This window comes from Bos indicus, chromosome 22, assembly GCF_029378745.1.
Source record: "Bos indicus isolate NIAB-ARS_2022 breed Sahiwal x Tharparkar chromosome 22, NIAB-ARS_B.indTharparkar_mat_pri_1.0, whole genome shotgun sequence".
NCBI classification, from domain to species: Eukaryota; Metazoa; Chordata; class Mammalia; order Artiodactyla; family Bovidae; genus Bos; species Bos indicus.
The window spans coordinates 6,035,171-6,062,641 of record NC_091781.1 but is presented as its reverse complement, the minus strand read 5'-3'; the positions used below and the strand labels follow the sequence as shown (position 1 = coordinate 6,062,641).

Below are 27,471 nucleotides of genomic sequence, written 5' to 3'. Positions count from 1 at the left end.
AGACAAAGGCAAAGACAGCAATTTGAAGGCTACTGTCCTATTTCAGGTTTATGAGCACTGGGGTCAATACCAGAGTGGAAGCAACAAAAATGGAAGGAAAGGGCAAATGTGAGAGGCTGTAGGAGTAAAAGCAAGAATCTTGAGAAGAAACTGTTTCCTAGAGGAGAATGGGAGTATCAGATTTCAAAAGTTTTAAACCTGGGAAAATGCTTATGCTGGCTTTAGTAAACAGTACAGTGAGGGACTGCTCTGGAGACAGGATGATGATAACAAATACAACGCAGTCAGAAAGGGAAGAGGGTTACCTGCACTCTGGGAATGGTCCTTCACACACCAACAAGAACCTAGTTTCTTACCCGAATATCTTTTGGATGTTCCCCTTCAGCTATCCTAACCATCCAGAGAAACTTGTTGATGTCATCACCAGAATAGCCAATAACCCCTCCAAAAATAATCAAAACATAATCTACGTCCAGACTCCTCATGATTTTATAGGCTGCTGTTTCATTTGAAGACATAGCTTTTCCCACCTAAAGAATAAAAAAGTGAGAATATGTGTTCTTAGTCCCAAAATAACACTAAAAATAAACATGAATGCACATTTTTACCTTAAAATAGAATGCATCTCAAAAGTTTGATTTACATGGAATTCCTTTCATAGAAACAATCTGCTATAAATTCAACAAATTCATGAGATTTATAAGCACCTCCCTTACTATAACCAACTACAGCATGTCAAAATCAGGATATGTGCTCATATTTTCCTAGTAATTTGGTCGCATTAAATTAACATTTTAATATGAAAGCAAACAAAAAAAGCTTAAAAGAAGTAGAATTTCTCAAAATCCCATGCTGGGGATGACCATCCATCTAGCTACAACAAATATATCCTTTTCTTCAGTCTACCAAACACCTAATGATTAGCCGCAACACTAAATACAAACAAAATTCATTTGGCTAACACCTAGCTATCTATTTAAAATCTTTAGAGAACAGAAAGGTGATTAATTAATGTAAATTAGTTATGTAATAGCTAGAGTAAACATAATGTGCATGTTCATAAAACACACTGCACTTGCTTTACACATCTGCAAATAATTTTCTTAACTTACGAAAAGGAAAATATAAGACAAATACAGTAAATTTCAGATTTTGCCTCATTCTCCAGCATATAGCCTCTGATTCTGAATGATATATAAACAAATTCTAGTCTTAAAAACCAAATAAGCAAGCATACATCGAATCACTTTACTGAACAAATATGTAGAGAAGTATGTTGAAAATTCAGCAAACAAAAAGCACTTTCCCCCACAGTTTTCCTACTTAATCACAAGTGAAGTCTGATGTCTAAGTAGTGAATAACGGTTTGTAACTTTTGACCTTCTGTTGGTCAAGTTCTTACCAGTGCTATGTGGCTGTTATTCCAGGTGTTGTTATCCACCAGAGTGGTTCTATTAGCCATCCCAGCAATCTGATAGCCGTAATCCCACCAAGACATCACTCGGGCATGTTCATCTGTATTCTGCCTTAGCCAAAAGTAAGCTTCTCTGAAATCATCTAAAATATTCCTGGTTCTGAAAAGAATCACAATATTAACTTAAATAAGACCTTATAAATGTGAAGATGGTTTCTTAAAATCTTGGGGTGCCAGGCCACTAAATAATTTCATATTTTAAGGATAGTAGTTAAAAAGCCTCAAGGGTAGGGAAGAAGAAAGAAAAAAAAAAGAGCTAGACTAGTGCTTCTTTGACTTTAATAGGCATACAAACCACCAGGCTATCATGTAAAAAAGCAAATTCTGATATAGTAGTTCTGAAATGGAGCCTGCACAAGTCTGAAGAGTATCCACATGAAGCAGAAGCTGGGGTGGGAATGTAGGGGCAGAACAGAGACCACCTGTTGTTAAATTTCAGCTGCATCAGAATCCCTGGGGCACTCCTTAAAACACAGATTCCTGAGTCTCACCCCCCCGTTCTAACTCTACATGCTTAGGTGGGGTCAAGAACGCGCATGTCTAATGGGCTTCCTGGTAATGATGATGCTGTGTCCAAGCATGACACTTTGAGAAAGACTAATGTGTATGTTATATATGCAAAGATATTCAGATAGACCTCTGAATTCTATTTTTTGAGGCAAGAGAAAGAGCAGGTGTGGAACCCTTTCGTAGTCAAGCCATCTTCTTACCCATCATGGTTGTAAGAGGCCAGGACCACGCTTGGGCTGGAGTACGCATTGCTTGTGACCCAGGTGCAGTGGACTGCAAACATCATCAACAGCATCAGCATCAGCATGGTGACAATGCTTTTTATATTAGGACCTAATCCCTCTTCCGTTTTTTCCTGCTCAGTTACATGCTTCCTCACTTTGCCTGCCTGAAAATACAGAAAACTGATGAGACAAATTCATCATCTCACTTGCTTTCATTAAGACATTAAATGGAGAAGCTGGGAGAATGTCATCTATCAATTTAATTCTTTCAAGAGGAGAATGTATAACCATCAGGAATTCTTACGTGGGTCATACAATGTTTTCTAAAAATTATCAAGGTAGATTCTCAAGTCAACTGTCAAAAAGAAGACTTCCTGGAACTAAACCCAATCCAGGAACTGGTTGCAGAGCAAAATATCTCCAGTAAGAAGTTGCTTTGGAACTCAATTGACCTTATGTTTACATAAATACGAAGGGGAGAACCAAATGGTCTCATCCTGGCAACCTTTCTTTATAAAAAAATTGAATTCCTCATCCTGAAAAAAAGCAATGTTCAGTTATAATCCAGGACTTTGTAGGACTTTAGTACAGGAAAAAGAACACATTATCAGAGTGAGTTTTCCAATTTCCAAACCCTAAATCAATAAGCTTGTTAAAATCAAGAGGGTGTGGGGGGGCGGGGAGGTAGGAGGGTTCAGGATGGGGAGCACAGGTATGCCTGTGGCAGATTCATTTTGATGCTTGGCGGAACTAATACAATGTTGTGAAGTTTAAAGGTGAAATAAAATTAAAAAAAGAAAATAAATAAATAAATAAAATAAAAAAAAAACAATAAACCTCATCAAAAACCAGGAGAGAACAGGACAGAGTCAGAGGTTCTAAACTGCAAGGTTAATTATTAAGAAACCACAAAACAAAAATAAACAAAAAAGCAGGCATGTGCTTTAATAGCACTAATCTGTATGAATGATACTGGACCTATCATAGTAAGGAAAGAAAAGTTTTAAACTGCTACTTAAAAACCTAGTTAATATAGTAAAGTTTAATTTGTTGTTCAAGATAAGTGCTCTAAGTCTTTCCACACTTCCACCAAATCTAATTCTGCTGTGTTTCCTGAGATCTTAAAAGTAAATTACATTATATGGGCCCAGCACCTAGTATTAACGAACTGGAGACCTTTTTTTTTTTTTTTTAAAAAGGCATTTAATACCCTTCATATGGGATTTCCTAGGTGGTGCAGTGGGTAAAGAATTCACCTGCCAATACAGGAGACGTGGGAAGATCCCCTGAAGAAGGAAATGGTGACCCACTCCAGTATTCTTGCCTGAAAAATCCCACGGACAGAGGACCTACAGTCGATGGGGTCGCAAAGTGTCAGACAAAACAGCATACACAATATCCCTCATTTACTGTTCAGTCTACCAGATATTTAAAAAGTTTACACTGAATATGGACTTCAAGGATAAACCCTTGTGCACATGGTTTCAGAAAGATTTATAGTGTTAAATTTTATGTAATTTAGTAAGAACATCAGCTTTTTGCTCTCAAAATTGGGTTTTAGTTTATAAAACCTGACCCAAAAGGTGATTATATACTCTGGTGACATTCTGTTTTCTTATTCTGAGTGAAAAGACGAACTTTCTCTAGATTCTTGTTTAACCACACTTCTTAATATGTATGGTTCTTACTATGATGGAAAAACAAAACAAAGGAACACATAAAACTTTTAAAGGCCTTACTTTAGATTTCCCACCTTATCATACAAATTTCCTGGGTTTCTCTTGTCATCCTCATCACTGCTGTCCTCCACAGGCGGGTTTTCCCTTTTCATGTCGTCCCCCAAATAGTGCTCAAAAACGTTTGAGAAGGCAATTGCAGACAGCATGCAGACGACTGGAGTCAAGGTCAACATCAGCCGGACCATCACACCCGCAAAGTAGACGGCACTGATGGCGTACAGTGCAACTGCAAAGACAGGTTCTCTTACAATACTTCAGGAAAGAAAGGGTCCCAGGAAGACCCATTGAAAATTCAAAACTACTTCAAAGGACAATCGAAACACAGACAAACATCTCATAAAAGGGCTGTTTCTAAACTGATAATCTGAACCAATTTCAAAGTCATATTTAGAGATTATAACTAGTATTGACCAAATAAACACTACATATCAATAGTTTAGAGAAATGTATCAGGATTCAAATTAATTATAGCTATTATGGGGAATGAGACAATTTGTTATTTGTCAACAGCATCACATATTAGGAAAATCCATAACAGAGGAAAATGTGTTTGGTGAATTATAGGCACAGTAAGTTTATAGAATCAAATAGTCTATGAAAAGATCATGCCAATATTTGGCATAAAGCCTGCTTTAAAGTAAGAATAGGATAAGAAGAAAACAATTTATTAACCAAAGGAGGAACTTATGAAGCTATTGCCGAGAAACTTAAAAAGTCTGCAAGTACTTTCCAACAATCAAACCGTTCCAGATAATGTGCTCACCACGGGGAAAGGCTCTATTCATTTCTGGCTAGAGGCTGTGACTTCACAAAGTTACTGAGTCATCTGAGTGCCCATCTCACTGGAAACAAATTCATATTTTTTTCCTGACTAAAAAATACATTTACTATACAATATTGTTTATCTCAGTGAATTTTTATATGCACACACCTATGTAATTGCCACCCATATCAAAATACAGAACATCTGTATCCCTCCTCAGGAGAAGCCCTCATGCCTCTTCCTAATCAATAACCACTACGCTCTCCCATAAAACAGGTAATCACTATTTGAACTTTTAAAGCAATAATTTAACTTTCCTTATTCTCAGTTCAGTTCAGTCGCTCAGTTGTGTCTGAATCTTTGTGACCTCATGGACTGCAGAAAGCCAGGCTTCCCTATCCATCACCAACTCCCACAGCTTGCTGAAACTGCTATCCATCAAGTCAGTGACGCCATCCAACCATCTCGTCCTCTGTCATCTCCTTCTCCTCCTGCCTTCAATCTTTCCCAGTATCAGGGTCTTTTCCAATGAGTCAGTCCTTCACATCATATGCCCAAACTACTGGAGCTTCAGCTTCAGCATCAGTCCTTCCAGTGAATATTCAAGATTGATTTCCTTTAAGGATTAACTGGTTTGATCTCCTTGCAGTCCAGAGGACTTTCAGGAGTCTTCTCCAACACCACAGCTTGAAAGCATCAATTCTTCAATGTTCAGCTTTCTTTATGGCCCAACTCTCACATCCATACATGACTATTGGAAGAACCGTAGCTTTGACTAGATGAGCCTTTGCCAGCAAAGGAATGTCTCTGCTTTTTAATATGCTGTCTAGGTTTGAAATGGCTTTCCTTCCAAGGAGCAAGTGCCTTTTACTTTCATGGCTGAAGTCACCATCTGCAGAGATTTTGAAGCCCACTCTTTCCCCATCTATTTGACATGAAGTGATGGGACCGGATGCCATGATCTTTGTTTTTGAACGTTGAGTTTTAAACCAGATTTTTCGGTCTCCTCTTTCACCAAGAGGCTCTTTAGTTCTTCGCTTTCTGCCATAAGGGTGGTGTCATCTGCCTCTCTGAGGTTATTGATATTTCACCCAGCAATCTTGATTCCAGCTTGTGCTTTATCCAGTCTGGCATTTCTCATGATGTACTCTGTATGTAAGTTAAATAAGCAAGGTGACAATATACGTCCTGGACGTATTCCTTTCCTAATTTGGAACCAGTCCATTGTTCCACATCTGGTTCTAACTGTTGCTTCTTGACCTTCATACAGATTTCTCAGGAGGCAGGTCAGGTGGTCTGGTATTCCCATCTCTTGAAAAATTTTCCACAGTTTGTTATAATCCACACAGTCAAAGGCTTGAGTGAAGTCAATGAAGAAGATATTTTTCTGGGATTCTCTTGCTTTTTCTATGATCCAACAGATGTTGGCAATTTGATCTCTGGTTGTGCCTTTTCTAAATTCAGCTTGAACATCTGTAAATTCTCAGTTCATGTACTGCTGAAGCCTATCTTGGAGAATTTTGTGCATGACTTTGCCAGCATGTGAGATGAGTGCAACTGTGTGGTAGTCTGAGTATTCTTCGGCATTGCCTTTCTTTGGGATTGGAATGAAAACTGACCTTTTCCAGTCCTGTGGCCATTGCTGGGTTTTCCAAATTTGCTGGCATACTGAGTGTGGCACTTTAACAGCATCATCTTTTAGGGCTTGAAATAGCTCAGCTAGAATTCCATCACCTCTGCAAGCTTTGCTCGTAGTGATGCTTCCTTATTCTTAAACTTCATAGAAATAAAATTATATAAAATGTTCTCTTTTGTACTGACTTCTTTTGTTTACCCACGTTATTCTTATATTAATTGTTGTGCTGTATTCCACTCTAAAATGCATAAGAATCTCTTTTTTCTACTGCTAACCTTTGAAATGTTTCTAACTAGGGACTATTATGGATAAAGTTGCTATGTAAATTCTTAGACATGTCCTTTGTTAGACACACACACTCCCTTCTCTTGGTATCTAGGATTGGGACTGCTAAATCATGAATGGGCAATTTGTTAAACTAATTCTTCTTGAGTGATGTAGTATTAACATGGCTTTCTCCAAAGTCCACTGACCTATATAAAGCAGAAAAGAATGAGTGCCATTCTTTGGTTAGCACCTACGCAGATGCTATTTTCTCTCTCCTGACTTCACTCTGAAACTCTAACTTGTGAGTGTCATGCATGGTCCAGGCCACGTACTTGTACAAGATATATGCTTGTGTGACCCTGTGCATATTACAAAGCATTTTCAGTTTCAGGTCTTATCTTAAACAATGGCTTTAAAATAGTTTGTAATTCTAAGTCTTGTTGGTTGAAAATTACACAAATCTATCAGCCAAGAGGATATTTACTTACAGGTGATTCTTATTCTATTACAAAATGTACTTTCCCACTGAAATTTTTTGGATCATGGATGCCCCTGCGAAAGTCTTCCTACTTAGAATTAACTGAGAAAACATAGTCAAGTCTATTCTGTCAACAAAGTTATAATTTCCAATTCTCAGCCACAGACTATCATTACATTAACCTCTCAGAAAACAATAAATTGAAGGAAAAGCTTACATACTAGTCCAAAATTTAAACAGTTAATAATTAAGAGTATATATAATGCAAATTCACTTAATTTTTCTTGGTTAAGCACTTATGCAAAGTAAGAGAGGAAAGTTTATGCAAAGTTGAGCAAAGACAAAACTTCATGGTGGAATGATAATCTCAATAACAAAAATAAACCAAAGTATTTATTAAAAACCTCTTACCAAATACTCTTTCATCGTTGATATTTTTAATGCAGAACCACAGGCCTGCTGGGAAGGTACACACAAGAATATGTAGATCAAAGAAGAAAGATACCCAAGTCGTAGGTTGATGCTCAGACACTGATGCAATAATTGGAATGTGTATTTTTGCATACCTGGTATTAAAGAAGTTTACGTTATTTAAAATTAAATGATAAAACAGAAGTTCCTTTTAGGTGAATAAACTTTCTTTGATTGTACTAATAGATATGGTTCCCATCTCTCCCTCTTCTGGCTTAAAAGTACATTCCAATGTTACCTGCTATAGTGGATATAAATCTGACACATATTGGTAAAACCAAAATCAACATACTTCCCCCTAAAATTAGAATTATCTAAGGCCAGTTATAAAAGGCCACACACATATTCTTCTGTGTGATTTCTAACACAAAAATGCTTGCTCAAATAGGAATTTCTTTTGCACTTGTTCTGATGCTGTAAAGAGCAATATTGCATAGGAACCTGGAATGTTAGGTCCATGAATCAAAACAAATTGCAAGTGGTCAAACAGGTGATGGCAAGAGTGAACATCAACATTTTTGGAATCAGTGAACTAAAATGGAATGGAATGGAATGGGTGAATTTAACTCAGATGACCATTATATATACTACTGTCGGCAAGAATCCCTAAGAAGAAATGGTGTAGCCATCATAGTCAACAAAAGAGTCCAAAAATGCCGTACTTGGATGCAATCTCAAAAACGACAGAATGTTTGTTTGTTTCCAAGGCAACATTCAACATCACATTCAACATTACCATTCAACATCACAGTAATCCAAGTCTATGCCCTGACCAGTAATGCTGAAAAAGCTGAAGTTGAATAGTTCTATGAAGACCTACAAAACCTTCTAGAACTAACAGCAAACAACGACGTCCTTTTCATTATAGGGGACTGGAATGCAAAAGTAGGAAGTCAGGAAATACCTGGAGTAACAGGCAAATTTGGCCTCGGAGTATAGAATGAAGCAGGGCAAAGGCTAATAGAGCTTTTCCAAGAGAATGCACTGGTCATCGCAAACACCCTCTTCCAACAACACAAGAGAAGACTACACATGGACATCAGCAGATGGTCAACACTGAAATCAGATTGATTATACTCTTTGCAGCCAAAGATGGAGAAGCTCTACACAGCCAGCAAAAACAAGACCAAGATGACCTGTGGCTCAGATCATGAACTCCTTATTGCCAAATTCAAACTTAAATTGAAGAAAATAGGGAAAATCACTAGACCATTCGGGTATGATCTAAATCAAATCCCTTCATGATTATACACTGGAAGTGACAAATAGATTCAAGGGATTAGATCTGATAGACAAGTGTGCCTGAAGAACTATGGACGGAGGTTCATGACATTGCAAAGGAGGCAGTGATCAAGATCATCCCCAAGAAAAAGAAATGCAAAATGGTTATCTGAGGAGGACTTACAAAGAGCTATGAAAAGAAGAGAAGTGAAAGGCAAAGGAGAAAATAAAAGATACACCCTTTTGAATTCAGAGTTCCAAAAAATAGCAGGGAGAGATAAGAAAGCCTTCCTCAGTATCAATGCAAAGAAATAGAGGAAAACAATACAATGGGAAGGACTAGAAATCTCTTCAAGAAAATCAGAGACACTAAGGGAACTTTTCATGCAAAGATGGGTGCAATAAAGGACAGAAACGGTATGGACCTAACAGAAGCAGAAGATATTATGAAGAGGTGGCAAGAATACACAGAAGAACTGTACAAAAGAGATCTTCATGACCCAGGTAATCATGATGGTGTGATCACTCACCTAGAGCCAGACATCCTGGAATGCAAAGTCAAGTGGGCCTTAGGAAGCATCACTACGAACAAAGCTAGTGGAGGTGATGGAATTCCAGTTGAGCTATTTCAAATCCTAGAAGAAGATGCTGTGAAAGTGCTGGACTCAATATGCCAGCAAATTTGGAAAACTCAGCAGTGGCCACAGGACTGGAAAATTCCAATCCCAAAGAAAGGCAATGCCAAAGAATGCTCAAACTATCACAAAACTGTACTCATCTCACACGCTAGCTAAGTAATGCTCAAATTTCTCCAAGCCAGGCCTCAACAGTATGTGAACCATGAACTTCCAGATGTTCAAGCTAGATTTAGAAAAGGCAGAGGAACCAGAGATCAGATTGCCAACATCCACTGGATCATCGAAAAAGCAAGAGTTCCAAATCGGGAAAGGAGTACGTCAAGGCTCTATATTGTCACCCTGCTTATTTAACTTATACGCAGAGTACATCATGAGAAATGCTGGGCTGGAGGAAGCACAAGCTGGAATCAAGATTGCCAGGAGAAATATCATTAACCTCAGATATGCAGATGACACCACCCTAATGACAAAAAGTAAAGAACTACAGAGCCTCTTGATAAAAGTGAAAGAGGAGTGTGAAAAAGTTGACTTAAAACTCAACATCCATAAAACTAAGATCATGGCATCTGGTCTCATCATTTCATGGCAAACAGATGGGGAAACAGTAGAAACAGAGACTTTATCTTTAGGGGCTCCAAGATCACTGCAGATGGTGACTGCAGCCATGAAATTAAAAGACACTTGCTCCTTGGATGAAAAGTTATGACCAACTTAGCACATTAAAAAAGCAGAGACATTATTTTGCCAACTAAGGTCCATCTAGTCAAAGCTATGGTTTTTCCAGTAGTCTTGTATAGATGTGAGAATTGGATTATAAAGAAAGCTGAGCAACAAAGAACTGATGCTTTTGAACTGTGGTGTTAGAGAAGAGTATTGAGTGTTCCCTGGAGTGCAAGGAGATCCAACCAGTCCATCCAAAAGGAAATCAGTCCTGAATATTCATTGGAAGGACTGATGCTAAAGCTGAAACTGCAATACTTTAGCCACCTGATGTGAAGAGCTGACTCATCTGAAAAGACCCTGATGCTGGGTAAGATTGAATGCAGGTGGAGAAGGGGACGACAGACGATGAGATGGTTGCATGGCATCACCGACTCAATGGACTTGAGTTTGAGTAAACTCTGGGGGTTGGTGATGGATAGGGAATCCTGACATGCTGAAGTCCATGGAGTCATAAAGATTTGGACACAACTGAGGGACTGAACTGAACAAGCACTTCCTAAGTTTGCACCAATGAGTTCGACTACCTTTTGGATATGTGACTAGCAGAATAACTCATCGAATAAGATATCCTATTGTGACAATACCTTTCTTAACACGGAGATGGCACAGAGGTGGTTGGTCAGAGACATGGAAAGGACAAGACAGATTTTCTCTGAAATGTCCTAAGATTCCAAAGTGGGCAAGTAAAGTTTGAAAACAAGAATAAGTATGACTAGTAAAATTTTAACCTAGTCAGAATTAATTAACTTCTACAACTGGGGTTTTTCCCTCAAACTCTCTGGTGATGCAAAGGCTGATCTCTGGAAGTATGTGTCTGTTAGCTTCAGCCACCCATACATCATTTGCTTATGCCCTTTAATTAGGCCTGGCTAGGGGCCTTTTTGGTATTATATCAAAGGGCAGGCCTGTTTAATAAAATGTGGTCGGTTTTTTATCGGGCCACATGGGGTAACAGAATAGCAGAATCAAGGGAGAGAGGTCAATTATCACCAAGAGATATTTTCTTATCCTTAGGAAAACATTTTTAGAGTTAAAAAAAGTATTGAGCTAATGTAAAAAAAATTTTTTTATTAACTCATCTCGTAAAAGCACTCTTAAAAAATGCAACAAATATCCTCTAGCATATTTGATGGTTAAAAAACACCAGGAAACTTAAATAAAATTAAATTTTTTCTCATATCTATAGCATATGGATTTATAACATAGTATCTATCCTTAAGGGTTAAAAATTAAATATTACTAACAGATGGAAACTTTGAATACATTGGTAAAAACAAACAAAAAAAAATCAATCATTAAAATGGCACGTGTTACCTGAAATGTTTTAATAAACAAAAATAAGGAGTTGCCCATGAAGAACAGAAATATGACTTACATATCAAACTACAGGTGAATTCCAAACGGGTATTATAACAAAGACAAAATACAACATTTACTAAACCGGTATATGCTAAATATTTTAGAATGTTGCCAGGTATTGACAGAGATATTAACAATAAAGAAGACAAAAGAATATTTAAATAACATGAGGGCAAATAACTTATCTGCACTTACCCAGTGTCCCACAATGAGTAAAACCTGCCACTCCACGGTGCAATGTAACCTTGGAAGGAAAAATGCAAAGGAAATTCATTGGCCATTTCATTGTTTTTATTGGTTTTATGTTTACGGATTATTTGGACTAATTTTAAGCTAATGTTAAAAGAACTGCCCTAAAAAAAAAAGGTTATACTGTATTTCACACAGCTGGTCATCAGATAAAATACAGTAGTAGTAGTGTTAAGTCACTCAGTCATGTCCAACTCTTTGTGATCCTACGGATCCTTTGTGATCCTCTGTCCATGGAATTCTCAGGCAAGAATACTGGAGTGGGTTGCCATTTCCTTCTCCAGGGGGTCTTTCTGACCCAGGGATCGAACCCAGGTCTTCTGCATTGCTGGCAGATTCTTTACTGTCTGAGCCTTAGGGACCAAATTAAAAAAATACCCATGGACATTACATTTCCAAAGAAATACAACAAGCTAATGACAACAACACTGTAGAAAGCTTTCTGATTCTTTTAAACCTCTAATTGACTAGTAGAGATATTAAGATAGCACTGGATAATTTTAAAAAGGGAGAGGTGTCCAGTACGCCAAATTTAGATCAATTATAAAGGTGATTTTAAACATTTGTGCCTTTTACTCCTGTCAAAGAATTCTTCATGATTTTATGAGCTAAGCTGGTACATTAATTTGACATATCTTCAGAAAGAATTTGATTTGTTTCCAGTGACTGGTAAAGTCAGGACAAGAAAGTAACTTAGAATCCAGAAGCTGACTGAAAGCTGATCTGGTTGGCTGTTTAGAAGCAGGAGACAGAGTATATAACACACTAGGGAGGGTAAACCTATGCCATTAACACCAGAAACTTTGGATTTTATACATTTTGGGCCTAATCATCTATCAAGAGAAGGATGCTTGAATGTGGATTTAGCAAAACCTGAAGCAACAAATATATTGTTTAAAAAAAGAAAGAAATTTTTTCTTTTTGTAGTGCTGTTCAGATTTTAGAACCTTTGACTTATTTTCATACCGTTTCTAAGGAAACAGTAGCTGACCTACTAGGATAAATGGAACATGTACAAAATTTGCAAAAGAATTTACCTTTTGCAATGACTTAGAGACAATATTCACATCCGACAGGTGATGACACCTACCTGTGTAAGTCAAATAGATGACACTAAGGAACACAGCACCTGCAGCTAGCGACACACCCAAAAAGAACAGGGTCTGGAACTCTTGTTTTGTTAACCGGTCTCGCAGATACTGCAAGAAAGCGTAAGCTTGCAGCAATGCAAAGACACCTAATTAAAGAGAAGGTGCATATAAGTAATCAACAAAGCATTTTTCTAAGAACATTGAGAAACATTAATTTGGAAGACTTAGAATACCTTGTACAATTCAGTGATCTGACATTTCCTTTGTCAAATGACAGGTAACCAATTAATACATCCAAAAAATTCTGTTACATTTTTTTTTCTAATACATGAACAGAGAAGCCTGGTGTGCTGCAGTCCATGGGGACATGACTTAACGACTGAACAACAATATATGGTTACTGTTCATAGCTGGGGTGGGTGTGTGTGGTTTGAGATTCTCACTGAAAAATCTGATGATAAAAGCTATGGACCATCATCATCTCAAAGTTAAATATACCAATATTTATAAAATGCTACAAACAAAATGACTACCCACGGATTTTCTATGGGTCATGGACCTTGTGTGGAATCTCTGATAAAAAGTTTTATTCACAGATCTTTCATTATATCTTGTTATCTGTGACCCAGATTAATGATGGCAAAATGCTCTGCTTTAGGGAGAATTATGTGACTTTATAATCAATATAAAAGCTCTTTTAATTCTAGTTAGTAGGGATGGATAAAATATTTTAGTGAGATGTAAAGAATATAAAAATGAAATGTTTCATTCCATCTAAATTTGGTAAAATGACAACTCAGTATAATAACTCACTATACAGATATATTACTATTTAATGTTTGTTTATACAAAGCAAATGTTTAATATTTGTTTATACAAAGCAAATTAGTGTTGGCAAAAAAAAGGATGTTTTACCTTCTCAAAACAGCCATACCTGGGAAGACAGGCACTTTCAGAAGCCCAATATCAGAAAGTCTCAATAAATTCTGTCATATTTTACAGTGGTGATGTTTCAGAACTAATACAATGAAAATTATAAACAACAACAAAACCCCAAAAGAACCCTTCATTCCACTGAAGACCAGTCACACATTCATGGATTCTTTAGAAGAAAGAACATAGATATTTTTCCTACCTGCAGCTGCCATGTGTTCACTTGTTCTGATTGGCTGGAATCCCACAAAAGGTATCTGCATGGATAATATTAGGCCCACAATATAGAAAGTGCTATATGCTATAAAGACAAAATAGGAAACAAGGACAATTCACTATTACCATTAAGTACTTCAAACATAAATATATACATGATTCATATATTTTTTAAGCAAAGTTTTAACAACTTATTTTAATAGAATTTTGAAGTGACTATTCTATTTGATACATATTTGATGATTAATCAACCATACATTATAAAACATACAATTCTTTTCTGCCATTTAAGAAAAGTATTATTTTAAGGAGACTGGTGCTGTTTTCTTCTTCTGAAAATGGAATCAAATTTTTTCAACCTATCATTAACAATTGTTGACATGACCCAATAAGCATGTAAACACCATTCCTATTAGCATTAACACAAAATATGCCTTACCAAATGAAAGCTTATCATTATCCTATATGAGTAGCTTGCAGTCTGAAAAGCTTGTATTTCACAACCTTTTTATAATCTCCTAATATTTTTGTACAGTAATGTAACCAGTTTAAAGAAACTTTATGTCCATCTACTAGGTTTTCTATTACTAAAGAATAAAAGAACTAAGTGCACAGAGGTCAAGTCATAAAACAGACTAGTTACAAATTTATTAGGATCTAATAAAGGAAACTTATTTGCTTTCTGCACTGAATATACTATGTAGTATTCTTGGCTTATATGAACCTAAGTGTATAGGCAAATTGGGAAGTGGTTACGGCTTGTATGAAGGACTTGTTTTTGCATTAAGGTGTTCACAGATCATTACAGCGAAAATATCTGGAATAGTCATAATTAAAACTTACTTTGAAAAAAAGTTAAAACTTCTGAAATAAGTAAATGTGAAAAATATTCCATTTAAAAAGCTTATTATACACATCACTTTATGAAGGATAGTCAATATTTAGTGCTTGGCAAATAAAGTACTCTACTAGGGAAAAAAAGACTGCAAGAGAACGGCTCAGCAGACGCATCTGTATGCTACACACTGTACAGCACAGCATACACTTCTCTTTATCCCAGCTGAGAAAGCATGCTTATTGAGGTAAATTATGGGTTAATATTTCAAATGTTAAGTTGCCTTCCAAGCTGTCTGATCAGAGATGACTACAGTATTAGGAAAAGGCTAAGAAGCTTAAGTAAATGTAATAGGAAGGACCAATGTATAAAGTTTCTGATGACCTCAAGCTAACAGAGAACTGGTTGTCAAGAGGATCCTGCAGAACCAACTCATCCAACAATGTACTTTCCAGACACATTCAGTTCAGTTCAGCCGCTCAGTTGTGTCCAACTCTTTGCGACCCCATGAATCGCAGCACGCCAGGCCTCCCTGTCCATCACCAACTCCCAGAGTTCACTCAGACTCACGTCCATCGAGTCAGTGATGCCATCCAGCCATCTCATCCTCTGTCATCCCTTTTTCCTCCTGCCCCCAGTCCCTCCCAGCATCAGAGTCTTTTCCAATGAGTCAATTCTTCGCATGAGGTGGCCAGAGCACTGGAGTTTCAGCTTTAGCATCATTCCTTCCAAAGAAAACCCAGGACTGATCTCCTTCAGAATGGACTGGTTGGATCTCCTTGCAGTCCAAGGGACTCTCAAGAGTCTTCTCCAACATCACAGTTCAAAAGTATCAATTCTTCGGTGCTCAGCTTTCTTCACAGACACATTAGTGTTGGACTAGAACTACTCTCAATGAGATATGTGAACGCAAATGCAATAAAGTAAATATGAACAAGAAATTCTATGTCACATATATTTGAACTGCCAACCATTTTGGTTGATGGTGTTCAAATACCAGTATGTTTCTCTTACAAATCAGTCTGTGTAGATGCACAAAGAGTAAGCAGGCCGAATTAGGAAAAAAAAATGGGAACATGGTCATTTTGTGACCTTGAAGAACTGCTGTTATTCAGTCACTAAGTCCTGTCCAACTCTTTGTGACTCCATGGACTACAATGTGCCAGGCTTCCCTGTTCTTCACTATCTCCTGAAGTTTGCTCAAATTCATGTCCATTGAGTTGGTGAAGCTATTCAACTATCTCACCCTCTGCTGCCCTCTTCTCCTTTTGCCTTCAATCTTCCCAGCATCAGGGTCTTTTCAAATGAGTTGGCTCTTCACATCAGGTGGCAAAATTATTGAAGCTTCAGCTTCAATATCAGTCCCTCCAATGAATATTCAGGATTGATTTTCTTTTAGGATTGACTGTTTGCTCTCCTTGCAGTCCAAGGGACTCTCAAGAGTCTTCTCCAACACCACAACTCAAAAGCATCAATTCTTCGGTGCTCAGCTTTCTTTATGGTCCAACTCTCACATCCACACATGACTACTGGAAAAACCATAGCTTTGACCAGACAGACTTTTGTCAGCAAAGTGATATCTCTGCTTTTTAATATACTGTCTAGGTTTGTCACAGCTTTCCTTCCAAACAAGTGTCTTTCATTTCATGGCTGCAGTCACTATCCACAGTGATTTTGAAGCCCAAGAAAATCTGTTAACTGTTTCTACTTTTCCAGGTATATTCAAAAAGAGACTAAATCTGCTAATATTCTCATTTCAGTGGTTTCATGCAGCTACACAGGCATTCACTGCCATTAGGTAAAGAAAACTCTTTAAAAGAAGTGGTACACTAGAGTTCAAGCTAATAAAAAAAGTGATGGAGATGGGTTCAAGAAAAAGAAACTCAATCTCAAGAAACATAAAAAAAGGCCAGGTGGGACTTTAACTTGCAAACACATTACTTTGTAAATATGAGTTAGTGTCAAACAAATCTCAGCTAATAGAAACAGACATGTTCTCAACAATATTTTACCTATAAATATTCCTCTACCCAAACTAACCTCATTTATACCTACTTACATACACTGATGATTCAAAGCTAATAAACGTGATACATGCGATAATCCGAAGATAACCATCTTCTTTTAAAAGAACTTGATTCATGTCTTCCCTATTTTTATCTTTTTTGGATCAGTGATACTGAGATGTTTACATAGAGGGATGTATGTTCTACTTCATAGTACTCTTTAACACGCAAATATTTCCATTGTTAAAGGCCCCAGATGGGAGTCAGTAGTGCTGAAATTCAAGACTCAATACCCAATCCTAACTGTAGTCACAACCTTCCCCAGGAATACTATTCTACTAGGTCAGCATGGAATGTTCTGTCAGCACAAATGAGGTAATTCTTTCTAACCCCCACTGCCCAAAGAAAGAGGAGGGAATCTGCCACAAAGACCCTTTCCCTCCCCCACAAGTAGGTTACCTAAGCCTGAAAGGCTTTTTTGGTTATGAATTCCTTGTCTTGCCTATAAAAAATCTTTCCCTTACAGTGGTTCTTTGGAGCTCCTTTCTAGTTGGCTAGAATAGTGATGCTGCCCAACTTATGAATCATTAATAAAGCCAATTAGATACTTAAAATGCACTCAGCTGAATTTTGTTTAAAAAAAAAAATTTCAAGTTTATCTTGCTTAATACTGCCCTTCTTCTTGAACCTGTAAAATTAGACATACATCACCATACCTCAGTTTAAATCTCATTTACAAACCCATGTTTTAAAACACAAAAAATACATATTAAGAAACAGTGAAACTAGAAGAAATAGTGAAGTAAACCCTCAATTCTTAAACCATTCTCCAATGCAAAATGAAAATGTGTTTTTCTCGAGTCTTTGTACCATATGTTTTAAAATTATCTCTTTAATTCATTCAAATATTAAGTTATATTCTATTATGGTCAAGACATTCTAAAAATACAATCCGACCTTCTAAGAATCAGATATCCAATTTGGAAAATCAAAGATGTACACAAATTACCTCAATACAATGGAGCAAGTACATGCAATGTTGGTGGAAAAAACCCTGGCTCTGTAAGAACTTAAAGGAGGGCGAGAGCTCTGCTTCTTGACCTGGACACTGAAGACGCACATAACACCACCTGCACCATTCTCTGACATTCTCAGAACCCTCAACAGCACACGCACAGAGCAATTGTTCTCCACCAGACTCTGAAACTTGACCAAACTATGGTCTACATCTTCACAACCTTCTATCCATCTATCTTAACCTACTTTTCTTTACCCTTTAAACCAGAAGAATAAAGCTTTCTTTCCATCAAAGTAGTGAGTTCTAAGGAAACAAACAAGACCAATAGTGTGGTAAATCATTCATTACATCATGACAATGTTACCACACTGCCATCCTGTGGAAGTATAATTACCAGCAATTTTCTCCTGCAGATCAAACTTCCAATGTGTTAGAATTCCCCTCAAATTATCATTAGGAAGATATATACAAAGTCTGTTAGCTTATTTGTAAGCAAAGAAAATCTCTTTGATTTGGGACAAATAGTAATCTTCTAAAACAGAACCTAAACATCTTTTCACTTTTACAGTACTTTTTTTCCCAAGGGTATTGGGTGGGACTAGATTGATATAGAAAAGAAACAAACCACTGTTCTTAGCTTAAGGTGCACATATGAGTTGGTCTGTAAAATAAAAGGCACCAAAAGGCCTGATTCAAGTACCAAAGAAATGCCCAGTTTTCAAGAAGCTCTTGCTGTTCCCCAAAGTAATCTTTAAGTATTTTCTTTCTCCCTGACAAAGTATCGCAACTTAAGTTGACAGCACCCTTCATGCTTTTAAAATACTACTGTACGTCCCTTTATGTAAATAAAGTTAGAAAAGGTTTTGTGAATATTATATTCTAGTTAACTCTAATCTACCATGAAATCACCTTAGCATTCGCTCTATCTCCTGGGTGATATTTAATAGAAAGGGCTGGCAAAATACTTCTCTCTCAACCACAACAGCACTAACCAAAAGAAACAGAAAATACTTCCAAACTCAACCAGTTTTGCTTTATTATTAATAAATATGATTAAAGGCTTACAAGACTGTTGAAATCTTTGATTAATAAAGATATTTTACTGTTTGATTACTGTGAATGCTGATAAATAAAGGGAGTGAAAGATGGGAAGAAACGTACATGAAATTATAGCTTACAAGATCCCCCCCACCAAAAAACAAACAAACAAACAAACAAAAACCCTCCATGGATTCTTCTTGACCAGCAGAAAGAAATATAATGACTAACAGATACACAAGAGAAAAAATAATTTTTCTTTCTCAAGGATGTGGTTCATTATAAACTGTATTGAATGAATCTTTTAAACTACTATTTTATAAGCTCTATTTGTAAAAGCAGGAAGAAGTGACTTGTGCAAAACATCTGAATGGAGACACAATGACAATTTTTTAAAATAGCAAATATACCTACTATTGATGCTTAAAATGAAATCAAGCATAGGATAGCAGAAAGAACGAAGAAATATAATTTAAAAGTGTAAGATGATGCTCTTTGGTAACTTCTAGAGCTAAATAGAAATGAGGAGGGTAGGGAAGTTAGACTTTGCTAATCTAACTTCACTTTCTTTAGCTCTTCTTCCTCTTCCTGATTCAGGGGCATTTCACAAAGGTCTATCCCTCAATCTTCTCCCTAACTCTGTTCTCCTGACCATTACATTTTTAGGGCCCTACATTTTTAAAATTAAACAAAGAAACTCTTAGTTCTTCCCCATAACCATTTAATTTAAAAACATTTTTTCCTCATACCGTTTCAAAACAAAAAGTTCGGAGTTACTGTTTAATCCATGGTCGTCTTTTCTGGATTCCAATGCTGGCTAACAGTGTTTTCAGGGTAACGAAATATATAATCACATGTTGATATATTTCTACAGTAAGGTATTTATTCATATGGTAGGCAATACAGTCAGTGATTTTTTTGCATCACGGGTATCGAGCCAAAATATCTACATTTAGGCTTCAGCTCCATTACTAGCTACATGATCCTGAGCAAATTGTCTTCTCTTGTTTAACAGGACCTATCCTCAAGGTGAGGTTATCAAGAGTAAATGAGTTCAATACATGCAAAGAACTTAGGACAATTCACTGTGTATAAGAACTACCTGATATATATATATATGTACTATTTCAGTGGTGATTGTTATAAAGTATACTGAAGTGGGTATAAACCTAATCAGCAGATTATAACTTTTTAAAAAAACTGATATAACACATACTAAAAAAACCCCGCCCTTTTAAAATGTACCACTGAGTGGTTATTATAGTGGTTATGTGTGTGACTAAAGTTGTGTGACTATCACCACTATTTAATTCTAGAACAATTCCACCACCCCCCTCCCCGCCCCCCCCCCCCCCCCCGCCCCCCGCCAGAAGAAACCCGTATCTATAAGCTGTCACTCTAGTCCCCAAACCCTTGGCAACCTCTAAACCAACTTTCTGTCTCTAACCTGCTTGCTGTCTTTATGGATTTGCCACCTCTGGACATTTTATACAGAAAGAATCCCACAGTTATATGGCCTTTTGTACCCGGTTTATTTTACTCAGCACAATGTTTTCAAGGTTCACGATGTAGCATGTATCACCTTTATTCCTTTTCACTGCCGAACAACACTCCACTGTATGGATACACCACACTTTATCCATTCCTTAGTTAATGGACATTGGGTTGTCTTCAGTTTTTGGCTATTATGAATAACGAATGCTGCTATGAACATTACAAGTTTCTGTGTAAGTATATAATTTTCAATTCTCTTGGGTATATACCAAGGAGTGGATTTGTGGGTCACAGTAACTTTATCATTAAGTTTTTGATAAACTGCCAAACTGTTATGTTTTTTAATCAAGCAAACAGCTTTATTATTTTTGTTAATGTTTTCCAACATTATTATAATAGAATTGTATTACTTTATTATAAAGACACTGGTTTCAGATGACAACTTCTCTGTGATTAATACAACCTGTAAAAGTTCTGTCTCTATCATAGAAAGTGAGTTCTAAGATTCAAGACACCATCTATTACTAAGCATCTTATTCTAAAGATGTGTTCTAAAACCTGTAGAGCAAATTAAAATCTTGCAAAGAAAATACTCAGTCTACTCTCTGGTCTGAATGTTTATAAACTGAATACCCGAGGAAAGGGTGTTAGGAGGCAGCCTTTGGAAGTGATTAAATAATGAGGTCACCGGGGAACAAGTACCCTTTTAAATTGAGGCCCCAGAGAGCTGGCTTGTTCCTTCTACTATGTGGGGACAGAGATGGTATCAAGCTAACAGGAAAATAGCCCTCAGAAGAATGTGAGCATTCCGGTGCCTTGATTTTAGACTTTCTAGCTTCCAAATTGAGAAATAAATTTCTCTTGTTTATAAACTACCCAGTCTGTGGCATTTTTGTTACAGCAGCTTGAATGGATTAAGACACTGTGCTGTATATTATTCAGAAAGGGCTTTCAAAAGCTTATTAAACTGTTAAGGATGCTCAGTCTCTTACAGTGAGTAAGGTGAATTAGAATAGTGTGTATATATAGTGTAATAGTATGCTTATAGTGTGTATATATCATTTCCCCAAATTAAAAAAAAAAAGGCTGATAAATATTAAATCAAGACTTATTTCTGCAAAAACAAAACAAACTCATTAAGGAAAAGTTGATATACACTTCGGTAAAAATGCCTAACCCTCCTTATGAATACAAAAAAGCAAAACACTGTAAAGTTAGGTTTATTACTCATGGGTAATACCAAAACAGAAATGTCTGACAATGAAAGAATGTATACAAAACACCTCTTAGAAGTTGACAGATATCAGAAGTCAAATCACTTACCTATGTAGACTCTTTTGCTGTATCTCTGCATCAGTAACAACACAAATACATGCAGTGGAATAAGGTTGATAATAAACACATAACCACCCCAAGCAGAGACCTATGAGTAAAGAAATGCTAAGTTAAATAATTTACATATTTGCTTCTTAAAGTAGATAAATTCTGCCACAAAAGTCTAAACATAAACACTAGGATTTTCAGCAATTTTGAGACGCTTCAAAATAACCTATTTTTTCTATAACATACAAATAACCTACTTTTATTGATAATTAAAACAACACAATCCCATAAATCCAATACACTTTTTTATATCCACTAGAGGAATGGTCAAATTAAACTTATTAAGAACACTGAGAACAGTTTGTGAATTGGCAATAAAAAGACTGTCACAGAGATACAGACTTTAGGATACATATCATAAACTTTTAAAGGCAAAAAACCCTTTGCTCTCCCCCATTTTTTATGGTAAATACATTGCAAGAGACTTCACAGAAAGTAAGAACAATGGATGTTAACATCAGTCAACACCTCAACTAAAAGGAATACTCTGATGATCTGGATATGCTTTGTGATCCTCAAGATAAAAGGTGCTACCTTGGGTATAAATTTCTTCCTACTAATGGATACAAACCAGGATCCCAGTTTAATGTTTAGCCTGTATCACAAAGCTAGAAAAATTCTATTTATCAGAGAGAAAAATTCTATTTATCAGACAGTTGAGTATGTTCTGGTCTAAATTAATAAAGATCCTAATGATTATGCTTTAGGATTAAAGTATTTATTATTTATTATTTTTTAAGAACATTCAATTCAGTAACAATAATAAGGTCTGTCAAGATCAAGTTCTTACATATGCTCTAATAATGAAAAGCTTGATAGAACCATTTGAATCAACAGTCACCTTAGGAGACTATATATTAACATACATTCTAACAATGCTATCTATCCCTGTCTGAAATATTTCAGAACCACTTATATAAGAAATTGCTTTTTGTTTACAATTCATATAACAACATCAGTTTACTGCTTCAGTCATGTGCTATTTTTTCACCAAAAACAACATTCCTCTGGTTGAGCTCCAGTTCTACCTGAAGGACTCCTGGTTATTTCTAAAATTTAAGTCTAAACTCAAAAGAGAGTAAGTTTGCTATTACTGAGCACAACGTGCCTAGGACACATTAATTAGGCACATAATATGTCCTAACCTTTAACCACTTAAAAAGGGGCATAGATAACTTGGAAACAAATTCCATGACATTTGTTTAACAACCAAAAAAAAGTTACCTAAGATTATCATTAATTTTCAGCATAAGAAAACCATATAGGCTGTGGTGTGAAAAGAAAGGCAGGAGATTAAAGAGGTGATACTGAACTCCAATCTTAAGTAACCTGTTGAAAAAATTAGACAAGTAGTTCACAGGTTAACCCAGAGAATGTGATCATTATTTACAAAAAGTTGTACATCTGAAAGAAAATTTTTGTGTTCACTTGCTGCAAATATTGTTTGAGAGGTTAAGTATTAGTTCTCCATCACCCGTAAAGTAGAAGTCCATACAAGACCCTGAAGACAGGAGTAGGGAAGAAAGTGGTAGTAAGGAAAGAAAATGCATGAAATAAAAGATCTTAAAGACTTCAGGAGAAAGGAAGTGGAGAACTACCCTGACTGAGAAGAGAAGGCACTGGTCTAGTTGCCAAAGACTCAGACCTCATGTATTCAGTTTCAAGTATGAAATCTTACCATATAGAAATACGACAAGCAGCAGCACATCGTCCAAAAAACTGACCCAGTTTTTACAGATTTTACCTAAAAAACAAACAAGCAACTGATATAAAAATGTTTATAAATGTTCCTGTTGATTGAAAAAAGGTTAAGTGTTTAGTAAACTTGTATTATAAAAAGTGAAAATTATTCTTTAAAATGGGTAATGAGATTACACAGATACTTAGATCCACTTACTAACACTGGACAGTAGTCAGACATTTTAGGAGTAGCTTCGATTTTTTTTTTTTTTAGTTATGTAGTTTTTAGTAAAAAGAGTATCAAAAGGAACAATGTATATTTCTCCATTTGTTCTATTTTCTATCTTAAAATGATTAATATCAACAAATTAAGATTTTTAACTAAAAAATAAATTTGTTTAGTAACTCTACATTTTTATATGGCAGGTTTGCTTAGACCTAACACCTTAATCTGTGGTTTTTCTTCATCTGAATGTGATCATCTATATATCAATATTAATTATGAACATTCATTTTTGAAAACAAATTAAACTAGAAATTTTAAGACACCACAATCAACATCTTCATTAAGTTTATATTCTTAAATTTCTAGAAGACCTAATGTCAGTAAGATTCTCAATTACTCTCAACTGGAAAGACAATGGTCTGTAAACAAAGGTTTAAAAAGTTGACAAATGTCTATGATCTACAAAGAAACTAATCAAAGAGTTTATATGTTCATCTGAAAGAGCAAAATACATCAGCACCTTCAGAAACAGAATTTAAAAATTTTAAAGCATAAGCTCTGAATACTTATGCCAAGAGCAATGGGTCATCTTTAAGATGAATCAAGTGAGGGTCCTAAAGAAATGATAGACATAAGGCCCATTATAAGCAATCCTGTATTAAGAGCTATCTTTATGTCCTGATATGATAGGAAGTTCAACTTAACAGTATTATACAGAGCTTATTTCAAGGAATTCTTTATTTTCAAAATGGTCTTCTATTAGTACATTAAACAAACCACAGGTGACATCAACCTTTGGGGAAATTGTAACAAAAAAGGGAAAGAGGAAGAAAAGAGAAAACATTCCCAATTCACAGCACTTCGAGCTGCCTGAGACTTCTAACAGACTACGAAACACTGCTCAGAATTCAGAATTCAGTGTTCCGAAACACTGCTCGGAATACAGTGCACATGTATGCCAAAATATTCTCTGATCTCCTCCCCCAAACCATGCCAACTTTGAAAACGTTTCCCTTTGGGCAGGGTAAGATAACATGGGTCCTATTCTGAAATATGAATGGGGAGGGGATATATTAAAATATTAAAAATTTTTAAAGCAAGAAAATTATAATCTGGAAGTTTGATTTATAACTCTATTCATATACTGAAAGCCACTGAACTGTATACTTTGAAAGACTGAATTTTATAGTATGTAAATTATTTCTCAAAGAAAGTTTGTGCAGTGAAGTTAAAATAGTGCATAAAGGGAAACTGCTTATATTAGAAGTGTATGAGTGCTCAACTGTGTCTGACTCTTTGCAGCCCTATGGACTGTGTTGCCATTTCCACTTCCTAACCCAGGGATCAAACCCGCATCTCCTGAGTCTCCCGCACTGGCAGACAGATTCTTTACCACTGAGCCACCACCTGGGAAGATTCCTTACATTAGAAGAGATGATCTCAAATGACTAATATAATGATCTGGAAAAGTTAAAGCAAAAACTGAGAAATAAAATAATAAAAAGAGATACCATGTTCTTAGATGACTCTCAGAAGTATTATGCTGTATGAAGTCAGACATAAAGGGCCACCCCAAACTGTCTGTTTCTATAACATGGCATTCCAGAAAAGAAATAATTCCAAGAGATAATACCGACAGAAATCAGATCTGTGATTGCAAGTAATACAGTTTCAGGACAAGGCTGATTACCAAGGCACAGGACTATAGGCTGCAATATGGTGAGAAGTACTGTTCTAAGTGCTATTCTATCCACATTAGCTCTATTTTTGGTGATAGTAACAATGGAAACAAACATTTACTCATCCCTTTCTGTGTTCCTACAATGTTCTGTACCTTTACATGAATTAGCTTATTTAAACCATATGAGGTAATTTTTTTTTTTTTTACTTTGTAACAGGATTTTATTTTTGCTTCTTATCCATTACAGTGTTTGAAACCTAAATAAATAATTTTTTTTCCTCAAATTTGGATGTGTAGTTAAGTATCACTTGTCTTTCATTTTATAACTGATGAAATAGACATGGAGGAGGTTTAAACAACTCCAATGATACAACTGGAATTCAAACAAAGAGGAAGAAGATCCAAGAAAAACAAACAGTGAAACAAACTATATTTGAAACTATAATCAAAGACAGCTTTCCAGAAATAAACATTAACAATAAATATACTGTGTTGCAACGGTTTACCAAGAGTTATCAACTCTGGTACATATCTTAGAAAATCTATTAGATTTCAATGCTATATAGGTAAAAAAAAAACCCCAAAATAAAAAACTCATTATTTATTTCTTCAGGAAAAAAAAAAGACATTTCTTATGAAACACATAAAATTAGGTTAACAGTAAGAAGCAAAATGATGATAGTACAATTTCAAAAATTTCAAGTAAAGAACAAATGACCTAGACCTTTCTATCTAGCCGAACTCTCACATATGAGACTAGCGATACCATGTATAAAAATATGTGTAAATGACATTAAAATACAAAATACTATATATTAGTATATAAAATATATTACATACTTAATAATATGTAATACATAACAAAAGCCATATATGAAAACTACAGTGAATATATTCAAAGGTGAAAGACTGAAATTTTTCCTCTATGACCAGGAAGACAAGGATGCCTACTTTCACCACCTCTATTCAACACAGTACTTAAGTCCTACCCAGAGCAATTAGACAAGAAAAATAAATAAAAGGAATCCAAATTGGTTGGAAAGAAGTAAAATCACCCTTGTTCACAGATATGATCTCATATGGAAAAAGCCCTCCCCCCCAAACAAAACCTGCTAGAGCTAATAAATGAACTCAGCAAAACAGCCAGATACAAGTCAACACAGGAAAAATAAATAAATAAACCCCACTGCATTTCTATACACTAACCAATAGAAATGCAAGAAGGATATTACAAAAAATTTCCAATAGCATCAAAAAGAATACAATTAAACTAATGAATTAAAAGACTTGCATGATGAAAACTGTAAAACACTGTTTAAACAGAAATGGAAACACTCCATGATTATTCATGGACTGGAAGATGACAATACTACCCAAAGTAATCTAGAGTCAATGCAATCCATATCAAAATCCAATGATTTTTTCTTTGCAGAAGTAAAAACCCACCCTAAATTCAAATGGAATCTCAAGGGACCCCTAGTAGCCAAAGGAATCCCAAAAAAGAACAAAGAGGACAAACACCTCCTGATTTTAAAACTTACTCCACAGCTAAAGTAATCAGTGTGGTGTTGGCATGAAGACACACACATACTGAGAGGTCAATGGAACAAAATAAAAAACTCACAGACTTTTGTATATATGGTCAAATGATTTTCAATAAGGGCGCCAAGTCTTTTCAATGGGGAACCACAGTCCCTTCAGTACACAGTGCTGAGCAAACTGGACATCAATGTGCAAAATAATGAAGTTAGATCCTTACCAGCATATACAAAACTAACTCAAATAGACCTACTGCTAGTAGGAATGTATAATAGTACAGTTGCTACAGAAAACAATATGGTGGCTTCTCAAAAAATCACAATAGAACTAACACATGACCCGGCAGTTTCACTTCTGGGTATATATCCGAAAGAACTGAAAGCAAGGTAGAGAGAGATTTGTATACCCATGTTAGCTAAAACATGGAAGCAACCAAAGTGTCCACCGACAAATGAATCGATAAACAAAAGGTGGTATATAGATACAATAGAATATTATTTTCAGCCATAAAAAAGGAAATTCTGACATATGCCACAGCATGGATGAATCTTGAGGACATAACACTAAGTGAAATAAGCC

The 27,471-nt window shown here is 35.9% G+C and overlaps 1 protein-coding gene across 1 annotated transcript in view; it reads right to left on the bottom strand.

Annotated features, from left to right (window-relative positions):
- Positions 1 to 27,471, bottom strand: part of STT3B (STT3 oligosaccharyltransferase complex catalytic subunit B) — a 103,142-nt gene that overhangs the window by 8,436 nt on the left and 67,235 nt on the right. Inside the window, exons 4-13 of the mRNA XM_019984659.2 lie at positions 23,445 to 23,510; positions 21,707 to 21,806; positions 13,979 to 14,077; positions 12,843 to 12,989; positions 11,699 to 11,747; positions 7,503 to 7,657; positions 3,962 to 4,173; positions 2,185 to 2,372; positions 1,403 to 1,574; positions 357 to 530 (exon numbers count right to left, since the gene is read on the bottom strand). Coding sequence (XP_019840218.2) covers positions 357 to 530; positions 1,403 to 1,574; positions 2,185 to 2,372; positions 3,962 to 4,173; positions 7,503 to 7,657; positions 11,699 to 11,747; positions 12,843 to 12,989; positions 13,979 to 14,077; positions 21,707 to 21,806; positions 23,445 to 23,510 — 1,362 coding nt within the window. The remainder of the gene's footprint in view (positions 1 to 356; positions 531 to 1,402; positions 1,575 to 2,184; positions 2,373 to 3,961; positions 4,174 to 7,502; positions 7,658 to 11,698; positions 11,748 to 12,842; positions 12,990 to 13,978; positions 14,078 to 21,706; positions 21,807 to 23,444; positions 23,511 to 27,471) is intronic.